Genomic DNA, 20,174 nt, shown 5'->3' on the forward strand with positions numbered 1-20,174 from the left:
AACAATATTCACATCATCATTTCTTAGCAGTATGGGAAAGCACCCGAATCTCCAAATACTGTAAAAGTTGGTGCCAATCTGACTCTGAAGTAGATTGGCAAAAAGCCTGTAGACAGCCCTACAGAATGCCACTAGGCACCTGCAATAATCGTATCCTGAGGCATGCAGGAAGGAAATATTATTACTGTCTATTAAATGTAACATTTGCAGGAAGACATGGTAATGTCATGAATTAATGAAGTTGAGGAGATCCTGAGCCAGTAAGTTGGTGTGAGCATAAACTGGCAGACAGTTTCTATTGATGGCAGCAGAGTGGTAGCATGGAGTCAGCCAAGGACAACAATCTATGAGAAAAAGTACAATGGCCCATTTTACTGTAGGGCTTCAATCCTGCTCAAAGTTACCAGTGTCTCAGCAGGGCAGAAGCTGAGTGCTAGCAAGTGCTAGGTCCTCAGCCTTTGGATGGTTCACAGTCTGGCCTATTCATCAATGGCATCACTGAATATTACTACACCTTCCCTGCTGTATTTCCACCTCTGTTCCCAGCCAACACAGCCTCTTGGTATGTCAGAATAGCACCTTTTTGGACAGCTTCCCCAGTCACTAAGCAGATAGGAAAAAAATACACCACGTCTCCAAATACAGACGTAAGTAGTTTCAAGGTTTTTATTAGTTGTGCCAGTACCTAATAGCTCTCAAGAAGCTGTTCTGCTGACTTGTTCAGTCCCAGATCAAGAATGAATCGCAGAACCAAGAGGGCCAAAAGCAACTGACACAGAGTTTGTCTTACACCCTGAGAATCACCCACTTATATATTGAGAGCCTTTTAAGCATTCAGGCAGTGCAAAGGGAACATAAATTAGCTTGGTTCTTCACCAGAATACGTTACATGCACATCTATTTTACTGACACTTAAGCCCAAACTATGATATCTACTACAACTAAATTCAGGAAATATAATGAAATGAAAATAAAGAGTAGTTATGGACAAACTTGGTCCCTGAGTTTTATTCTAAGCTTATCAATCACCTTTTAGTATGTTTCAAGAAGGGCTCAGATAAAAATCTTTTTGTTTTTAGCAGTGTCTCCAAGCACAAAAACGATTTACTTTGAGGAAAGTGTCAGAAGAACAAAAGCTCCTTCATTTAATTGAACTGCTTGGCCTACACTGAATGCAGCTAGAGATTGCTGCAAAGAGTATTGGGTAGAGCAAGCCTGAGATTCAAGTAAAATAAAGATACTTGGGTGACGCAGAGTGAAGGGGGCAATTATGCATGCACCTACTTCTTGCTTTCAGTTTGCGGGTTAAAATAAGAGGTTCAAATGACTCTGATTATCTAGATTGCTTGAAAAAAAGGAAACTTGTGAGTTTTCTACTGTTTCCCCAGTACTGGACTGATTATCAATTTGATTATCAATTTGTAACTTTTTCATGTAACTGTCCATGTTTTTACACAAGGTACACTTGTAGACAGCCTTAGTTCAGCTATCATAGAATGGCTCAGGTTGGAAGGGACCTTAAAGATCATCTAGTTCCAACCCCTGATGTATTTATCTTTTTTCTGGAGAAAAAAAAAAAAAAAAAAGAAAATCGTAACAAATGGGTTTAATTTCCTACACTCTTCTTCCTCTTTCCTGGTTGTGCAGAGAGCAATACCATACACTTACCCTGCTGATGGGACAATCATACTATTGACCTCTGGGCAATACATCCTACCTTCCAGCTTGAGCCTGTGAGAGAGGTACTCCCTACAACACTTCCCTCTATGCAAATCCTTGTGCTGCCTGTATTACAGACATAATTTGCAGCATGAAAGCAAGAAGGTGAAACCTCAGGTGAGAGCTTTGTAATTGGAAATGGGGCCTTGGGTCCTTAAAATATGGATTGCTAATGCAGAACAGGGTAGGCTCAGAGGACATGCCTGGTTCAGAGAGGGAGAAAACAAGAATATCCAGTTATTACAATGAACATCACAGTGAACAGTGAAAAGCATATGTGCTTGATAGATTGCATGTGATTAGAACGAGGGCTTTAGGCATGGAAACCTATCCATTAAATATTTTTTTTCTCTAGTACTGCAAATATAACTATCAAACCTTAGAGTAAACTTCATCTGTTAGGTGAATGACCCATGTGTCCCATCTTCTTGGCTTTTTCCATGTATGCGGAGTTGAATCTTCATTACACATTATTAGTTGGAATGATGGACAGGTTACCACTCCCTTCATATTTGCTACCTGCTCATGCACTTGGTGTGCTTTACTGTCAGCTATGGAACGCAGAAGTGACTGGCCAGAGGAAACAGGAAACAGTACATGAACTTAATCTGTGAGTTAAATTGTGAATTGATAAATATATCCAAGGGAAAGTCTGTTGACTGACAGGATTCTGATGGATTCCTGAACAATTTACTCTTTCAGGTTGGGATGCGGGATTATTATTTTCCTCCTCAGTTTGTTCCCTCCCTTTCTTCTCATAGGTTTTCATCCTGGCACAGCCAGTGACATCCCATTCTCAAAAATGCATTTTTCTTCTGCTAAGAACAAATATACAGAACAGAAGTGCTCCTTCTCCTAGTCTCTACCCTCTGGAAGCTGGATTTTCTAGCTTCTGGAAAGTCACAGCTTCTGTTAGCCAGGGGAGATGGGGACATGCACTTTGCTCCCATGCTGGCTTGCTCTGCCCTTATTTCCCTTAACAAAGATTCACAAGGCAATTCAAAAAGCTCTATGTCCATTCCCCACAGTTCTCTGGAGTACTTGAGATTCATAGAATTAAAGTCTTTCTAAGCCCAGAAGAAACAGTTCAAAGGAGACAGAAACAGTTTTGTTGTTGTTGTTGTTGTTTTTCTTTTTTGTTTTTTTCTTTAACACTGGGTGAGTCATGCAATGTTTAGCTTGGGTGTTTGATACATCATAGCATCTAAGCCAGAAAGACAGATGTAGAATGAGTGGCAGCTTAACAAAGAGCGGAAGAAAATAATGCAGAAAAAGCACTAGATTGCTGTTGAGAAAGCAGAAAAAAGCCCTCAGAATTTCAGTGTTGCCAACAAGATTTTATTACAAATCTTGTAATGTGGTGGTTTTTCTTCCGAAAACTCCAGTTGAGGAATCACAGGATGACAAAAGACTACCAGTTTCCATTTTAATTAAAACATTCCTAGCCCTCATGGGAAAAGGCATGAAAACATGACCAAAGGTATCCCTTAGAAATGAAAATGGAAAAATAAAGAACCCAAATCTTTTTTTTTTTTTTAATTTTAGGATTTTCCCCCATCATGAGTTACACCCAATTTCTACACATTGTCGACCTTTAACCTTCAAATATTTCTGCTTGGTGGCAAAAAAAGACAAAAAATCATTCAGCTAAAAACGAACTACAGATGTTTCAGAAACTGCAGCTATTCTATTTTGGCAGCAATTCATAATCAGAACTTTCTGATTATGTCCCTTGTCACATTAAAACCCATAAACTAGAATGTGCACATGCTGATCCATATAATAAACTCTCTCCCCTGGAGCTCATTTACTGAGGTCAACTTTCTTACATACTGCCTCCTCAATAAAGGAATATCATGGGAAAGCAAACTGCAACCAGAAAAAAAAAAAAAGGCGGGAGGGGGGAAAGAAAGGACTTCCAACCAGTTAACTTATCTGACAAGTGTAGAAAGAAATAAGTGATTTTTCCTTGACCCACAGACTCAGCAAGCCCCATCTCTTTGCTTGATCCCCTCCTAATTAAAATGAGCAACATTAATCTCCAATTATGGATAGAAATTTGCCCTTTTAAAAAAAATATATATATATCCTAATCCATACTTTCTTCAGCTCTTCACCAAGATAAACTGAAATTCAGTGTTCAGTCCTATAATTTCACATGCAGGTGATAAAATTGCATCATGAGAAAGAGGAGGACAACACACCCCAGTATTTCTGCGAGCTATAACTAACAAATAGAATTCTTTATCAATGAAACTTCAAAGTATTTTGCAGCAGAAAAGAAGAAAACACCACAATATAACAATCAGGAGTAGAAAATCTTAAGCACATAGAGTCTCCACAGGGACGTTTTCAAAGAGAAAATGTACCTCATTTGTGGAATAACCCTAGGATGAGCTATGAACTGTAGTCTAACCATTAAACACTTATACAAGTCTTTCAGAAACTAACAGATGTTCCTTTTATGAGCAAAGACAAGTGCCATTCGGCCTTTTTAGACACCTATAAAATTTCAGATAATTTTAAGCTATTTTAATAGCTGCCTGACAATTTTATTAATGCACTCTGCTACAATGTGATCCTGTTTCCTTCACAAAAAGACTGACTCATACTGTGTATTTCTACACACACTAAGATGTACGTTGCTAATGCCTTTCTCTTGATCAGTGAGAAAAGAAAACCTATTTTACTGACCAGAAGACACAGAAACATCACTGCAGGATTTAACACAAATAGTATGCCAGCCAACTGAGAATCATCTCAACATGATCTATGGATGCTTTAACGATTTACGGAGTGTAAACTAACTGCCTGAAGTATAGAACCTGTCTGGAAACAATTTGGGGGTTCAAATCCTGGCTTCAGACATAGGTGACAATGAATTTTAAATTTTAATCTTGGCAACAACTGAGCATTTTACATCATCCCAAGACTGGCATACCTATAAAAAGTACAGTCCTTGCAGAAGAAGAACCTAGGCCTATGGCAGGTATAGTTTATCAAGATGGGGCTTCACTGGTAGAGCTAAATTCAGGGAAATTTATACAGCACATGCTGCCTCTGCCTGACTCTCACTGGTGCCATCAGCATCTTAGTTTCTGGCACACTAAATCAACACACAATTGAAAAGTTACACTTGCATTTTGTATTACAGTTTTACACATAACAGTTCTTGTAGGAATATAATTATTAAACCACCTACATGGGAGACAGTGAATTTTGTGATGGTTGTGATTTTTTGTTTGTTTGTTTGCTCTTTTTCCTAACGAAGCTGCAAGAGTAACACAAACCTACATTGTTACCTCAGGCATTCTGCAGAGCAATATGCCAAAGCACCTACATGCTGAGTGTTTACAGATTTTAAGTTTAGGATTGACTATGTGCCAATCCCTCTTCAGCTGTGGGCACTTGATCCTGCACCAAAATTGCTGTTGACCTTTTCTGGTATTTATGATGTCAGTATGGATTTTTATCACTGTTTGAGCTCCTGACACAAAGCAAACAGCTTCTATAGCATGTTTTTATTCATGCAAAGTATGAACACGAGAATCTCAGACTTTCTATCAAGCTTGCCATTTCTCCTTCTTGGATACTTCGTTAATGGATGTAGATGATTCTGCCTTAAAGTCTTACTCAGCTTTCCAACGAAGATATATTTTCACAGATCAACACTAATTGCACTAGTTTATATTCTCTGTAGAGAATAGGTAGAGCAATTTGAAATACGTTAGTGCTTTTTTTTCTTTTTTTCAATCCAGTCTGTATTGTTTAAAAGTAGTTAAAACATTCATTGTATTAGGCAGTTGGATTGTGAGACTAACAGTAAACAGTGGTAGGACTGCTCAGTATAGCCTCTGAGTTACTACAGATACTTAGAGATACTATAATACCCTTAGACATTCAGTTTAAATATGGAAGCCCTCAACGCTGACATCTACAGGGATTATTCAGGTATCACTTGTGGGCCCCAGCGGTGACCCATACGCAGCCATGGCCTAAAGGAAACAGGCAGACACAGGAATGGTCAACCAAGTAAAGCACAAAGACTGTCTCTTGCTATGCATACGTAGAGCACCCAGCACAAAGAGCCTGTGATTCTGACAGGAACTGCAACCCGTAACACAAATAATTATTACAACGCTTATAGTCAGATCCCAATAAATTCACACTGCCATTTAAAATGAAAGCCCTTGAGAATCCGTATTTAACAAACAGTTAAAGTCAAAATCAGAAGCTTAGAGAAAACAGCCACATTTCAATACCAAGAGTCTGGGTGAGCAAGAATAACAAAACTATTAGCTGATGTGGCCTTTAAAAGAACTTTAAGATTGATGGCAGAGAGCATGGCTTTGGACTGGTTCTTTTCTCAGAAGAATTCACACAATTTCTGCAATAAAAGCATATTGGTTACACTAATCCTTGCTGTCTGAAACACTTTGCAGTACTTCATCCAAGAATGCATATGATCTACAGTCCCATTCTTCTGCCCTAAGGCTAGATGCTTTCTCAAGTTTAGAACTGTCAAAATTCTGTGAAAGATGAATAGAAAACGTAATCAGTGTCAACTAAGTCACAGAAAACATGCATGACAGGTTATCTTCACTAGACTGGCTGCAGACTCATGCCTTTGAAGTCAATATTTGGAGGTATATATCTGTCCTAGAGAAAAAGACTGCTTATCTTCAGGAGAACAAGAGAGAATGAGGCTAAAGCAGAAATGTTGAAATCCCAGCTGAAAAACTGGATATGACTCTTGAAGTGTAAGATACTGGTTCCCACAGACATACTTAAGCACGAAGATTGAAACTTGCATATACAAGTTAGAATAATTATACCCCCAATAATTGCTAAGAGAAATTTTAAAATGTCACATTGCTGAGAGACACTGTTTTGGGCTCCTGAAAAGAGGTGTGAATTTCTCCCAAAGCCAAAGGTTGCTACTTCAAAGAAGAGATTTTCAAATAACATCACACGTAGAGCCTTAATTTGTGCACTCGGCTACAGAATAGTTGGACCATTTATTGTAAGGGCATATGCAAGGAGCTTATCAGAAAAGGGCAGAAGAGCAATAATTTACAAAGGAATTCTCAATTTTTACTTCTGCAGAGTGAACGTAGCTTTACCAACTAAAGTATTAACTTGTAACCCGATGTAAGAGTCTCATCCATTCTACAGCTCTTGAGATGACTGAAAGAACCTTTGCAGAACAAGGATACTGAGTAATCCAGGTGCTATTTAAAACATACCGTGGGGCCTTTCTACACAGTGAATTGCTTCTGGCTAAACTGTTAGTCGATCCTGAATGTGTCTCACAAAATAACAGAGTGGCTGAGGTTGGCAGGGACCTCCGCAGGTCATCTGGTCCAGCTACCTAGAGCTAGTTGCCTAGGACCATGGCCAGGTGGCTTTTGAAGACCTCCAAGGATGGAGACTCCACAACCTGTGGGCAACCTGTGACAGTGCTCCGTCACCCGCACAGTAAAGAAGAGCTTCGTGGTGTGTAGATAGAACTCAGTTTCTTCCAAGAGTGCTGTCACAGAAGAAAGGAATCTGAGCTACCTGTATCTTTTGGTCACTGTTTTTGTTTGGTAAGAAAGAAACACATACTTTAGGTCCTTCTCTCTCTTTCTCTGCCTAGCTCCAAATTGGAAGAGGCTGTGCTGGACCACCTTACCTGTTATCCTGCAGCGACCCACAGAAAGAAGCTCTCGCTTTTCCTGCACTGCTATGAAAAATTCTTCCACTTGCTCAAACAATATTCTGGTGCAAGAAGGTTTACAATGGCCAATTCTGTCCAACAGTTGAGTCTCTGAACATTTCTAGAAGAGCCTGTGGCTGTAAAGTTGCCCTCCAAATTGGGGTGTTCAAGGTCAGGTTGGATGGGGCTTTGGGCAACCTGACCTAGTGAGAGATGTCCCTGCCATCGCAGGGAGGTTGGGCTAGATAATCTTTAAAGGTCCCTTCCGACACAAACAATTCCATGATTCTTTGATAGTGTCAGGTTCCTCTAGAGATTAGACCTTCACTTCCCAGTTTTGTTTCTCTTGTGTTTCAGTAATATTTCAACAAACACGCTAAATTGTCCCAAAGAAATGTTTATAAACTTGGGATTTCTGATAGGAGAAACAAGAAGGGGATTAAAATATCAGTTTAAAAACAGACCCTTTACAGGAATATTCGGGGCTAATGATATGAGAAATCATTTGAATCTTCTGTGACACTGGTAGGAAAAATAAAAGGATGCCGAGGACAACTTGAGATTCGCTGTATGATTTCAACTAATCTTTTATGAAGCAGCAAAAGAGCAACAGTACCCTTTCAGCCTCCTTGCCCTTTATCTCCTACAATCCATTTCCACTGGATCTTTGCCTAATGGGATTGTACCTTAGGAGACAAGGTGGACCATAAGCTTGGGCTAAGAGGTTTTCACTTCTCTTATCTCTCAACATTTTAGATCACTTTTTTGGGCATACATGCGCTCCCAAGTTCTCTCCCACACTGCAGAATTCCTGCAGAATAAGACTGTGCAATTAATCCTTTCTTTGTATGCGACCATCTGGGAGATGAGCAGATGTAGACACTGATCCGTTGGTTGCCAGGCTTAAAACATTGTGAAGAAGCAGGTGGTCAGCAGAAATTAAGAAGACAGACCAGACAACTTACAAAATCATGCATTTGTACATTGGAATGGTGGTATGTACGTTATGAGGGCTGCCAGTAGCACAGGAATTCTGGCTCCATGTGTGAGTTAGAGCTTTTCACAGCTCTAATCAGCTGAACTACCTTGCCTAACTGCATGAAGACTTACACCCATGTTTTGGCTTTCAATAATGATTTATCTCTATATTTCCATCTCTTCTGTCTGTATTTTTTTTCAGTCTTAGACCATCCCCTACTCCATTTCTTCACAAGCTTGGCTTTATGCTTGATTTCTTATCCTAGTAAAAAGTAAGGGCCTTCACTGAAACCATGGTAGAAAATATAGGCAAGATACTCCTCCTCACCCAGGTATCTTTGACCATGCAGTACTCTGTGCCCAAGCTCAGTTCAAATACTTGTCTTTACCAGCTACAGCGTGTGAATATACCACATTCAGTACAATATTATTATTATTGTGACAGTAGTGCACAGTGAGAGTGCAATAGCACAGCATTACTCCCTGTGCATACATTTACACAAATTATTTTTGTTGATACATGTTTATATGAAACTCAAGTTTCAGTAGGGGCAAAGGCTTTATGAAGAGGCCTGAACAGTACTTGTAATGAATAAAGTTTGTTTATGGTTCAATAAAGTAAGAAGATGAGTGCTTCTAGCCTGCTGAAGGGACATCAGTGTTTCCAGAGAAGGGAAAGGAAACAAATGCACTGAAAAGCAAACACTAAAACTGAGTACTTGACCAGTGCTGAAGATAATAGCTACTGCCTATTAGTTGGGTACTGGGAAAGGCAAAAAGGCCTTCTGTATTTCAACATGGGATAAGTAGATTAAATGTGCTCTCTTTTCTGTCACCTTTGTAACAGAGTGGTTTATTTTGGCTCTGTACATAAATACTTAGGCTGATTTTGGTTAAAGTGATGTAAAGAAAGCAGACTAACATCAAGGATAGGGGCCGTGAACATTCAAATGGGACACTGGAGTGCCTCTGCATTTACCAACACTCCAGTATACATTAGCAGGGCAAGAGGAGAACAATAAGACGTGTCTCTGCCTCTGGAAAGCTGGCAACATGGGAGTCTGAGAGAATTAAATGGTTTTAGCCATGTGTTAGCCAGGAAAGTACTTCTGGCTTGTGACAGGGAAGTGGCAAGCTTTTTTTGTGACCATCTCACTACACAGTTACTCTGAAAGTGTCCTCCCGTGGTCAAACTATCAAGGAAAATGTGGGGGGAATGAGGATATGTAGAGAAAATACTTATTCCAAGTATTGAATACCTACAGCTATTGAACAGTAGGTCAGTAGAGCATCCTCATAATTATTTATCATCTACTGTATTGTCAAATTTTTGCCTGTCCCAAATAATTAGACCAATAAACAAATTGCACAGGTAATCAGAATTACCCATCACTCTATATGGAACATTGTTGAAGAAAGAGCGTGCAAATAAAACAATTACATTCAAACAACAAAAATAGAGCATGAAAACTTTTAATAAATCTGATTGCCCTCCTAACCCCGTTCTACTTTCTGCTTTACCATCTTCCCTCCCCCACAACTAAGGACATTTAAAAAATCATTAGGATACCTTTGAACTTGTGGAAGACGGCCCATAGCTCAGCGATGTCAGTGGCAAATGTTATGTCTGTGTCAAGGACAATGACTCTCTCAAGATTGGAAGGTAGAGTCTTGGTTAGAACCAACTTCATCAGCCCATAAATCCCAGAGTAGTGTTTGTTGGGGATCCATGACACTTCCGACTAACAGGAAATGGAAAGTGGGAAAGAGGAAGGAAAAATAATCTTCATTAGATAGTTTATAATAACTCATAATTCATAATTACAATTCCATTGTAATAATGAAAGATCTCTGAATACCAACAATAAAGAACCATAAAATGCCAGGTGGAAACAGTCATCTAAAATCTTGCTTTTAAATCAACATCAGAAGTTCTGAAATATGCTTCTAACATAAGTTTCTGAAGGCTGAAACAAATCTGTTTTTTGAAGTAATTGCTTCACACAATATAATTAAAATTATATGAGCCTTTCCAACCTGGTTCAATTCATTCTGAGACATCCACATATTCTGATAAAATTGAAACATATATTTAATCCAAAACTCCAGGTGTATTATACATAACTTTCATTTTCAAACAGAAAAAAAAAGTGTTTGCCATTCCCAGATTTTTAAAGTAGAATTAACAAACATATTTTTTCCTTTTATTTTCCATTTAATTTTTACAGACTTGACAGTCAGAATTTCAAAATTCTTCTCAATTAGAAAAATGAGCATGAAAATTGCAAAAGAAAATGTTTATTGACAACCTTTAACTTACAAGTACTGACATCATACAGACATGCCCCAAAGTGGAGAAAGTAGAACAGCTGTAGCCATATTTTTTGGTTTTTACATATCAAGGGGACAAACTCAAACATTTACGTTTCTTCAACAAGGGCTAAACAAAGTATTTTTGCAGCTTCCGAAGTAAGTTAGGAGACTAAATTCAGTATTCCGTTGTGCTGCCTTCACTAGGATGTTCCATGACCTACACGTTATATTCTTCCTGTGAGACTCAAGTTTTCAAATACCAAAAGTCATTGCTGAAAGTGTTTTAGAAGTTTTGGAAAAGTTGTTCCTATTGTCCTGTTTGAAACTGCTCTTGTTTAGTGTCTTAAAGGGCATGCACTAAAATTCCTAGGTTTTTACTAAGTTTTCTTGAGCGGTGTTCCCATTAACTTAAATTCATGTTTTTACTTCAGGGGACCTGAGTGAGACAGATTTGAGCATTTAGCCCGGCATATTATAGTTTAGAGAAGGTTGGCAGAAACAAAGTGCCCTAGTAAAACTCAGAAGATTTATTCTGTTGTTTAACTGTCTCATATCTATTCACTGGCATTGTGAAGTTTATTATGTGAAACAGCTTTTGCACACATGTCATTTCCTCCAAACTCCTTCATAAAATTATTCCCTTAACAGAATGGATTCCTAAATTTTATTTGGAAGTTGGAAGAGTGGTTGAAGAAAGGTTAACATAGATGATTAAAGTGCATTTCTTTTTAAATATAAAGTGACAAGGCCTCTGGCAATGTAAGTTGACCCGTTCTTTTCCCTTTAAAAGGCACACGACTTTCTTCTGTATTCTCATAATTCCTGCATCAGGGCAGAATCTTCCCTCACTAAGTTCATTAAAAAGATTGAGGATACTAGAGCAAACTATTAAGGAGAAAAGTAAAATTTGAAGGGGAAAGGCGGGAAAAGCAGATTATCTTTAAACAACCCCAAAACAGGAAGCGTGATTTTATTTTTGTTTTGTTTTTGAAAAGTATCTCATCAGTCCATCATCAGCCATCATTCTTATTTCATTCTTTCTTGCTTTCTCTCTCTTTAATTTGTATGGTCCTTAAAAGAGAAATCTAGTTTGTCTCCCTGATATATGCCAATATCACTAGGAATATAAATATGAACCTCTGCTCCCCAGAATTGTTCTCTGTGTCTGGTAACAGAGAAAATTTCAAATCCACACCCTCAAAACTCTAGATATTTGTGAATCCAGACCTCTCTCAACATGATGTCCCTATGAATGGACCATCACATCTAAGTGTCAGCACAACAGTATTTATCCTGCTTCCTCAAACTCTGCACATCATCCTGAATCTGCCACTTGGAAGTCCTTGTGCTAGATCAGCCAGGAAGATCAGCTCTCTAGTCATACTGACATAATGCAGGAGTTAATGTAATTTTAGAGACTTGAGCTTTCTTTTATTATAACCCATCCCTATGTTATTAATTTTGGATGGCATGTCCCTCATTTAATTAGTCCAAATGCTATATTGCTCCAGAACTCCTAATATACTTATGCAAATAAGCCTAATATGGCAGGGGTTCAGATGTTTCATGGATAACCTGAGACAAGCAGGGAAGGGAAAAGGCAGATTGAACAGAATCACCTTGAAGGAGCTGTTACTTTCTTTGTCTTGGAGATTCCCAGAATCTAACACCACTACAAGCTTGCCATCCTGAAGCCTGGTGTCCGAAAGGGTCGCTTTTGAAAATGAAAGGAGCAGTCCCTATTCCAAATGGTCCACAGTGTTTGATATGAGTCTGTGTTGAACCTTGACCTGTTAATAGGTGAACCCTATCTGAAATTTTCTCTCCCCTGATGCAGTGTTGACTAAGATATAAACAGGACTGTTAATTAGTCCCTGGCATAATTTCTTCATGGCTTTGCTATTCATGAATAATATAACCATTCCAAATTCATGCCAATAAAAACTTGTTACTCTACACAACAGTACTGTAAAGGTTCATTCTCTATGTATACCACATATAGTCTAACACCCCCCACAAGATAATACAAGAACATTATTGTTGAATAGGTACTCAGTAGTTAACAAGTGACAGTTTGAGATGGCTAATGCAACTGAGGCACAAAATCCTGCAAGCTGCCTTCTTTGATACAACTGGTAAGATTTAGCCATTTCCTTTACCTAAAAACTATCAAAATATTTTCTGTAGGTCTTCATATATTTTTTCTCTACATAGTTAAAATGTTAAAATGGCCCATATAGGGAATGTTTGTGAATCATTTGCTTTACAAACAAGATCAGAGTTGCTTTCTGAGAACAAACATTCCTAGAAGATATGGCAGGAACAGAAAAAAATAGAGTTAGTAAAAGAATAAACTGACACAAAATAACGTGACATACTTTGCCATTTGTATGATTCGCACTTCAGTATAAATAGCACTGTTTGGAGTTTTACCTCAGATCCTTAGCTCTCAAAATCTGGATTTTTGTTCATAAGAGGAGAGTAGTGAAAAGCATTTAGCTGGTGCTGACAATGATTCTTTTTTTTTTTTTTCTTTTAGTAAGCTAAGTGAAAAAAAACACCTTACTAAAGACCTTTCATCAAATCAGCTTTATTCTTTCTATTATTGGAGACTGAAAATAAACTAAATTATCCACATTATTCAGTCTTTCTGGCTACGAATACAAAAAGTACATGCCCATGAGTCTGCTTATTACACAACTGATTACCTTAGTACACATGTATACCTGAGAAGTGGCAACAGGAGTCTCCATGTGTGGTGATGCTTTGCCAGCACGTTGTCTGCTCAGACCATCTCTGGGAAAAGCTGGATAAAATATTGTGGCTGTACACAGCCTAACTCAGCTGTCTCATAGTTGCTATAGCTGTGTAAGTGTTGATTAGAGTAAGCAGAGGTACCATTTTTAAGGAAAAAAGTCTAATACATAAGGCTTAAAAATAGAAACAAGCCTCCCTGTTTCTGTGAATTGAGAAAGGGGCAAAGGGTGAGTCCTCTGTGAATGATTTATATGGAAACTGCATTCAAAGGCTTTAGGTATTTTTACTCTTAAATTCACCTGTTGACCACAAGTTTAGATCAAAAAATATTACTCTTCATCACAAATATATTCAGCTGGAGTTTTTGGACTCTTGTACTGTACTTCTCTAGGGAACTTTGTGATGTTTTTTTCTTAAATGTACTTTTTTTTTTTTTTTTTTTTTCCAGAAACAGGTGATGGAGGTAATTTATCCAGGCTTCCCAGATGAATACAGATTGCAATGAAATCTCTACATGGATAGGTATCTTGAGCATTTTTGAAAGGGATGGAAGCTTGTAGACTTAGCAGAGAGCAGTCTGGAAAACACTACCAACATGAACAGAATGAGAGGGAAAAGTGATCAACGGGCAAGGACAAAGAATTTAGGGGTGCCTGTATGGTGTCACATTGAAAGTACATGGAGCTCAGTAGCCAGACTCTAACAGCAGACAATGGCAGGTGCCTACTGCAGAACATAAAAACAGGGAAATTCTACAGTGGTACCTCACCCATAAATACTCCCATCATCTGGAAATTTGCACCAATTTTAGAAATAGACTAGCATAAACTAGACTAGACTAGACTAGACTAGACTAGAATAGTTCAATTGAAAGGGACTTCCAAAGATCATCAAATCCAACTGCCTGACCATGTCAGGGCTAACAATTCTGAGCTAGAGGTAGAATTTTTGTGGCTTACAGCTTTTTATGGATGTTTCATCTGAGTCTGGTAATTTTTGAAGCCTTGTAAATATTAATGAACCACAACATCCTACAGTAAAGAGTTACACAGCTTATTTTTAACTCCTGTCTGGATTCAGCTATCTACCAATTCAATTTGTCTGTGTATTTGGTTTATGTGGCAAGGATTTGGTAGCATGGAGGCTGCAGGGGTGGCCTCTGTGAGCAGAGCCCAGCAGCTGTCCCATGTCAGATCAGAGCCAGCTCCAGTTGGCTCCAAAAGAGACCCACTGCTGGACAGAGCCAAGCCAGGGGAGGGATGCTGGTTGGGCCTCTGGGAAAGCACAAGAAGAAAAGATCTGTGCAGCAGCAGCTGGGAGAGCGGACTGATAACCAGCCCTGCAGCTCTTGAGGTCAGTGCAGCAGGAGGGCAGGAGGTGCTCCAGGCATGCAGCAGCAGTTCCCCAGCAGCCAGTGGAGAGGCCCCTGGTGGAGCAGGCTGTCCCCCTGCAGCCCATGGGTCCCACATGGAGCAGATCTCCATGATGCAGCCCATGGAGGAGCACACGTGGAGCAGGTGGATGTGGCCTCGAGGAGGCTGAGGCCCATGGAGAGCCCCTGCAGGAGAAGACCCCGGGCCAGAGCTGCAGCCCGTGGAGAGGAGCCCAAGCAGGAGCAGGGGGTCTGGGGGGAGCTGCTGCTCACCCGTGGGGGACCCATGCTGGAGCAGTTTGCTCCTGGGGGATGGATGGACCCCGTGGTGTGGAGCCGTGTGGGAGCAGCGCTTGGAGAACTGCTGCCTGTGGCCAGCCCCTGCAGGCTCAGTTCGGGAAGGACGGCATCCCGTAGGAGGGACCCCACGGGGAGCAGGGGCAGAGAGGGACCGTGAAGGAGTGGTGGGGACGAAGCATCAGGGACTGATGCTTCAGCCTCAATTCCCCGTTCCCCTGCACCACTTGAGGGGAGGAGGTAGAAGAGGGTGGATACAGGGAAGGTGTTTTTAGTTTGCTTTTCATTTCTCACTGCTCCAGTCTGCTAGTTATGGGCAATAAATTATATTAATCTCTCTATGTTGATCCTGTTTTGCCTGTGACAGTAACAGGTGAGTGATCTCCCTGTCCTTAACTCAACCTTTGAGAACCTTTCCATCATATTTTCTCCCCCTTCTTCTTTGAGAGGAGGAGTGAGAGAGTGGTGGTGGAGCTCAGCTGCCCAGCAGGGTGAAACCACCACAGCCTGTCATTCTTTTTCACAGAACTATCACAAGAGCCAATCTGTTTCCTGGAGTGGTTATGGCTAATTCAGAGCCCATCCCTGTACACATAAAGTTAGGATTCTTAATCTCATATATCTTACTCTGCCTTTACTAACAGCTGCCACCTGATCCTCCCTGTGATAAATATGAAAAAAATAGCATAGAAAGATGAGTGTGAAAAATAGGATGCAGGGATGTGTTGCCAGTCATGAGCATGAGTGTGAAAAAGAATGGGGCAAGTTACATGAGGAAAAAAATGTACTTCAAAGTTTTGTGCCAGCATAGGACACAGTTTTGTATTTGCCCAGTTAATTAAATTTAAATACTATTATATTCCTCTTTATATGTCATGCTCCTAAAAGTCATCAGTCTTACAGGCAAAGGTACTTTGTTTTCAAATACGATTTTGCTGCACTCATTCTTCTCTTTGCAACATAAATAAAACTATGGTAAGAGCAACAAGATGAAGCATGAGAAAAGAGACAGTGCAATTTGCAGCCTTACCATAGTGTTGGGTTATATATACACAGACTGGAACACAAAAACAGTACTTAGCATAGAAGCAGATATTCTGTGGGACTGTACAAATTTATCTCATCACTTAATATCTTCTCCTAAATACTGGAGGTTAATAGAAAACTTAACAACTTTGCTTTCTATGTTCTTCTTGGATTGGGAGGCTGTATATAATAGTACCATGAAACAAAGCACTCAGAGTTTTAGCTAACCAACCACATAAACTTGAGCTTGCATTTCCTTTCCAAATGCAGCCTTTGCCCAGTTTAACAGATCTGACTACCTCTCTACCAGAAAAAAATAAAAAAAATCTATCCTGACTTTTACTGATGAATAGGTTGCTGTCTATACAACTTCCTCTTGTCTGTTAAATAATATTTGTCCATTTTCTTAGCAGAATTCCTCCCTATCTCAAAGAATATAGCACTGTAGCACCCCCTGAGCTACAGAAAATGCATCCTGTTCAGAGTGATAAGATGGGGGAAGTTTGGCTGAGAAAGTGTTTTCCCTGGCAGCATGTCCTCTGGACACTCTACACTGAAAAAATGCAACCTTTAATACCACATTGATTTTCTCATTGCATTCCCTGAATCTTCCTTCATATGCCTGGAAAATAAATAAATCAAAATAATCCTCAGCAATGACATAATATCCCCATACCTGCTCCAAATAAAAGACACCCCTCCTGCTCAGCTGACTTCACAAAAACACCACTAAGGCCAATAACTTGCAAGAGCCTGAAAATCAGACTGGCTGGGTTGATGCCTGGAGGCAGAAGCTTCTGTCTGCATGTACCCCTCTTAGGGAAGGATTAAGAAATGGGATCAAATAGACCCAAATCCCACTGCCACTCCAACTTAATGGCTGCAGATTCACTAAGTTGAGGGAACACTGAGTAGCAAGTAGGAGGCAGAAACAAAAGGATGAGGGAAGTTGCAAGGGGAAACTGCCTCCCTAGAACTTTCATGCCAGGTTTTTCTATAAAAAGGATCTGGCATCTAGAATACATAGGTTCAAATGAAGAGAAATGTAATGAATGACCTGGTGGAAACTTGAATTTCCAAATTTTTCAGCATCTATTTGCTCTCAAAAACTTCAACAAGGGTACCGTGTTCTTGAAGATTACATCAGATGATAAAGTTAATTCAGGGCCTTAAGAAAAGCAAAGCAAAATAGATGAAAACATCCACACCGCAGCACAATAAAAACAGAGTGTTGTAGATTTGCACAAATATTCTGAATGGTGTTGGACAATGATCTGAAAATTAGTGCAAGTTACATGGGGCAAGAACTTGCAACAAGTTGGAGGGTTCCTTGTGAAGGAAGACCAACCAAATTCTTTGGTAATTGCTGGCTTCTGGCAGCCCTTATAAATGGCCCAAGTATGGGAAACAGCCCTGGAAATTCTGATGTGTGAATCAGTTAACAATAACAACTGTTATTTCCTCAGATTGGGTAAATAACTTCCTAGACACAGTAGATAACTTGTAGTCATAGCTTTTTCATTACTCGTTTAGTGCTTTGCTGCTGCTATGAACGCTAGAAGTAGCGAGATAAAATTGTTATTTTTTTCAAAGCATGTGACCTCTATTTAAGACAAAGCTGAAAGAACTGTAGTTTTCAGGTAGTTTCTCAGCTGGAGAAAAATACTGTCACCATTTAAATGACCATCATTTTAGTAATTTTTTTTGCAATACAAAGAATAAAAAGGGGAGGAAAAAAACATATCGCTGGCACAGGACAGGAATTTTTCTTGATGTCAGTCATTCATCACTGTTTTTCAGTTTCAAACAAGGAGAATTTCATCCTGCTGCAATTTTTTCCCATGCCCCTTCTCACATTCATGAAAACAGAGTCACAATTCCAGCAACACTAGCACAGATCAGGGTTAGTTTCAGGATAATCTTTCCTATTTCACACTGGCTGTGCCTCCCATCTAAACTCTTGACAGGGTTATCTGGCTGATCCCTTTTATCACTCTCTTGCTTTAGCAGAGTAAGAACAATATGTTGTTGCTGAGACTGGGTTAATGCAATCTTTGAGAAAGAAGCAGATCAGGGGGTTAAAAATAAATATAGGTAACATTCATGTCTATGTCTGTCTTTAGCATACTGTATTTTCACAGGTAATAACAACAATATCAACAAAAAAGAGTCAAAATAGAGAGAGATCAATTCTGACTGAGTAGAGAGCCCAGGAGGAGAAGGTGATGATCACCTGTAATAGTTTCCTCATGAGGAATGCTGAAAGGAAGCTGTTTGCATGTCATCTTTATGGGAAGAAAAAGACACCACAACACAACAAAACATAACAACACAAAACAAACAAAAATAAAACCAAGCCTTTGCTCCCTCCCTGTCATCTATTTAGCAAACATAAACGGAAGAGCCTGATTCCTGACTTAAATGAAAACAGAGTATTCTCTTAATGCTTGCTGGAGAACATATAACTTTGACCTTGAATTTAGTTTTTCCTAGGTGATTCACAGGTTTCAGTTATACTGATATTCCCTCCCCCACAACAGGTCCTTACTATTTATATGAATGGTTGCCAAGGAAACCAGGAACCCAGCAAAGCCGTGTAACTTTTCTAGATTTAGATTTCTTATGCCTGGGTACTTGGAAAAATAACAATAATTTTATAAGAAAACTGTAAGAGGATGGGAATTTATACATTTATGCTAAAATTATTTTTCTATTTCTGCTGGCCTTGACTGCTGTTGTTCTTACTCATCATAGAAGCACTGGTGACTTTAATAGAATTGTGCCTCATCTCTTGCTTTATGAACAGATGATATCTTCCACACATACATGCAACAAGTCTGGATACAAATAGCAGTGAGCAAAAAGGTTGAGATAGAAATAGATGATTGTCTGAACCTCTGGGTCCTGGATAATGTAGAGCAAATGCAGAAACCGTGGAGCAAGCCACAACTGGAAAGGAAGGTTAGGCACTAAGGGGGCAGAACAAACAAAACCTTCCAAATCAGCATCAACATACAGCAGAGGAGAATGACTGCAAATTAATTCTCATCTGTGTATCAAAGGCTCCTCCTCAGTAAGGCTTTGGCTGGCTTTCCTCCATCAGGTTTCCATCCCTCCCTCCTTGTTTAACCCCACCAAACTCAAATGGCCATTTTCCATTTGGCTATAAATCGGTTATTCTCTTTACCCTCACTGAGACATTTTTAATTTTCTCCACTGTTTCTTGCTATCTCCAAAATGCTGGGTGTCCTTTCTGCTTTTCTCTATTCCTTTGTGCAAGATGAGATTGGAGAACTGAAAAGACAAGACTGGCCAGTCCCATTTAATGGTTTTTCTTGTTCCTCTTGGGACTTTGGCATCAATTTCCAGTTTCTACTGTTTTTTTAGTGTTGCAATCAAGGGTGGAGGATCTACAATAGTTAGAGCACCCTGAGAGACATCAGTGAGAATAAACCAAACACCAGCTTCCCAGTTCTGCTTCTCCAGCAGAGGCAACAGTACAAGTCGCCCCTAGAAAATAACATAAACTTTTTTTTTTTTTTTTAACCTTTCTGTCAGTTAACGAGTGAAAAGAGAAACACATGAGCTGGACTAGACAAAACAGCAAGAAATCAGAGCTTTCTGCTAAAAGTTGTGTGATAAGAAGATGCAGCCAGAATTTGGTCACAAGTCAAAAGCAACTGATGGCTGCCCTTTTCAGTTCACTTGTATGGAAAGATAAGAAAGATCAACTGGATGGTTTAATTCCGCATGAACTCAATCAACAAGCTCTTTGTACTGTTCCAGCGGGGAAGATACAATCCATGAAAATATTATTGTTGCCAACTTTTTAATTTTAGTAACTATGCAAATACATGCACATTAGCAGCAGCCATTATGTGTTTTGGCAAATTTCCATGCAGCTCTTGGGGTTAAAGTCCAGAGGCATCCAATCTGTAGTTTGAGTGATGGCATGGTGCTAAACAGGTGCCATTAAGATGCAGTGACCAGGATAAAAAGCAACACCATCTCCTG

At 39.5% G+C, this 20,174-nt stretch overlaps 1 protein-coding gene across 1 annotated transcript in view; it reads right to left on the bottom strand.

The window, feature by feature from the left end:
• The window catches only part of LARGE1 (LARGE xylosyl- and glucuronyltransferase 1), a 281,219-nt gene that overhangs the window by 96,681 nt on the left and 164,364 nt on the right, over window positions 1–20,174 (bottom strand). The window contains exon 7 of the mRNA XM_084289677.1: window positions 9,966–10,137. Coding sequence (XP_084145803.1) covers window positions 9,966–10,137 — 172 coding nt within the window. The remainder of the gene's footprint in view (window positions 1–9,965; window positions 10,138–20,174) is intronic.

This window comes from Netta rufina (genome assembly GCF_964035555.1).
Source record: "Netta rufina genome assembly, chromosome: 1".
Taxonomy (NCBI): domain Eukaryota; kingdom Metazoa; phylum Chordata; class Aves; order Anseriformes; family Anatidae; genus Netta; species Netta rufina.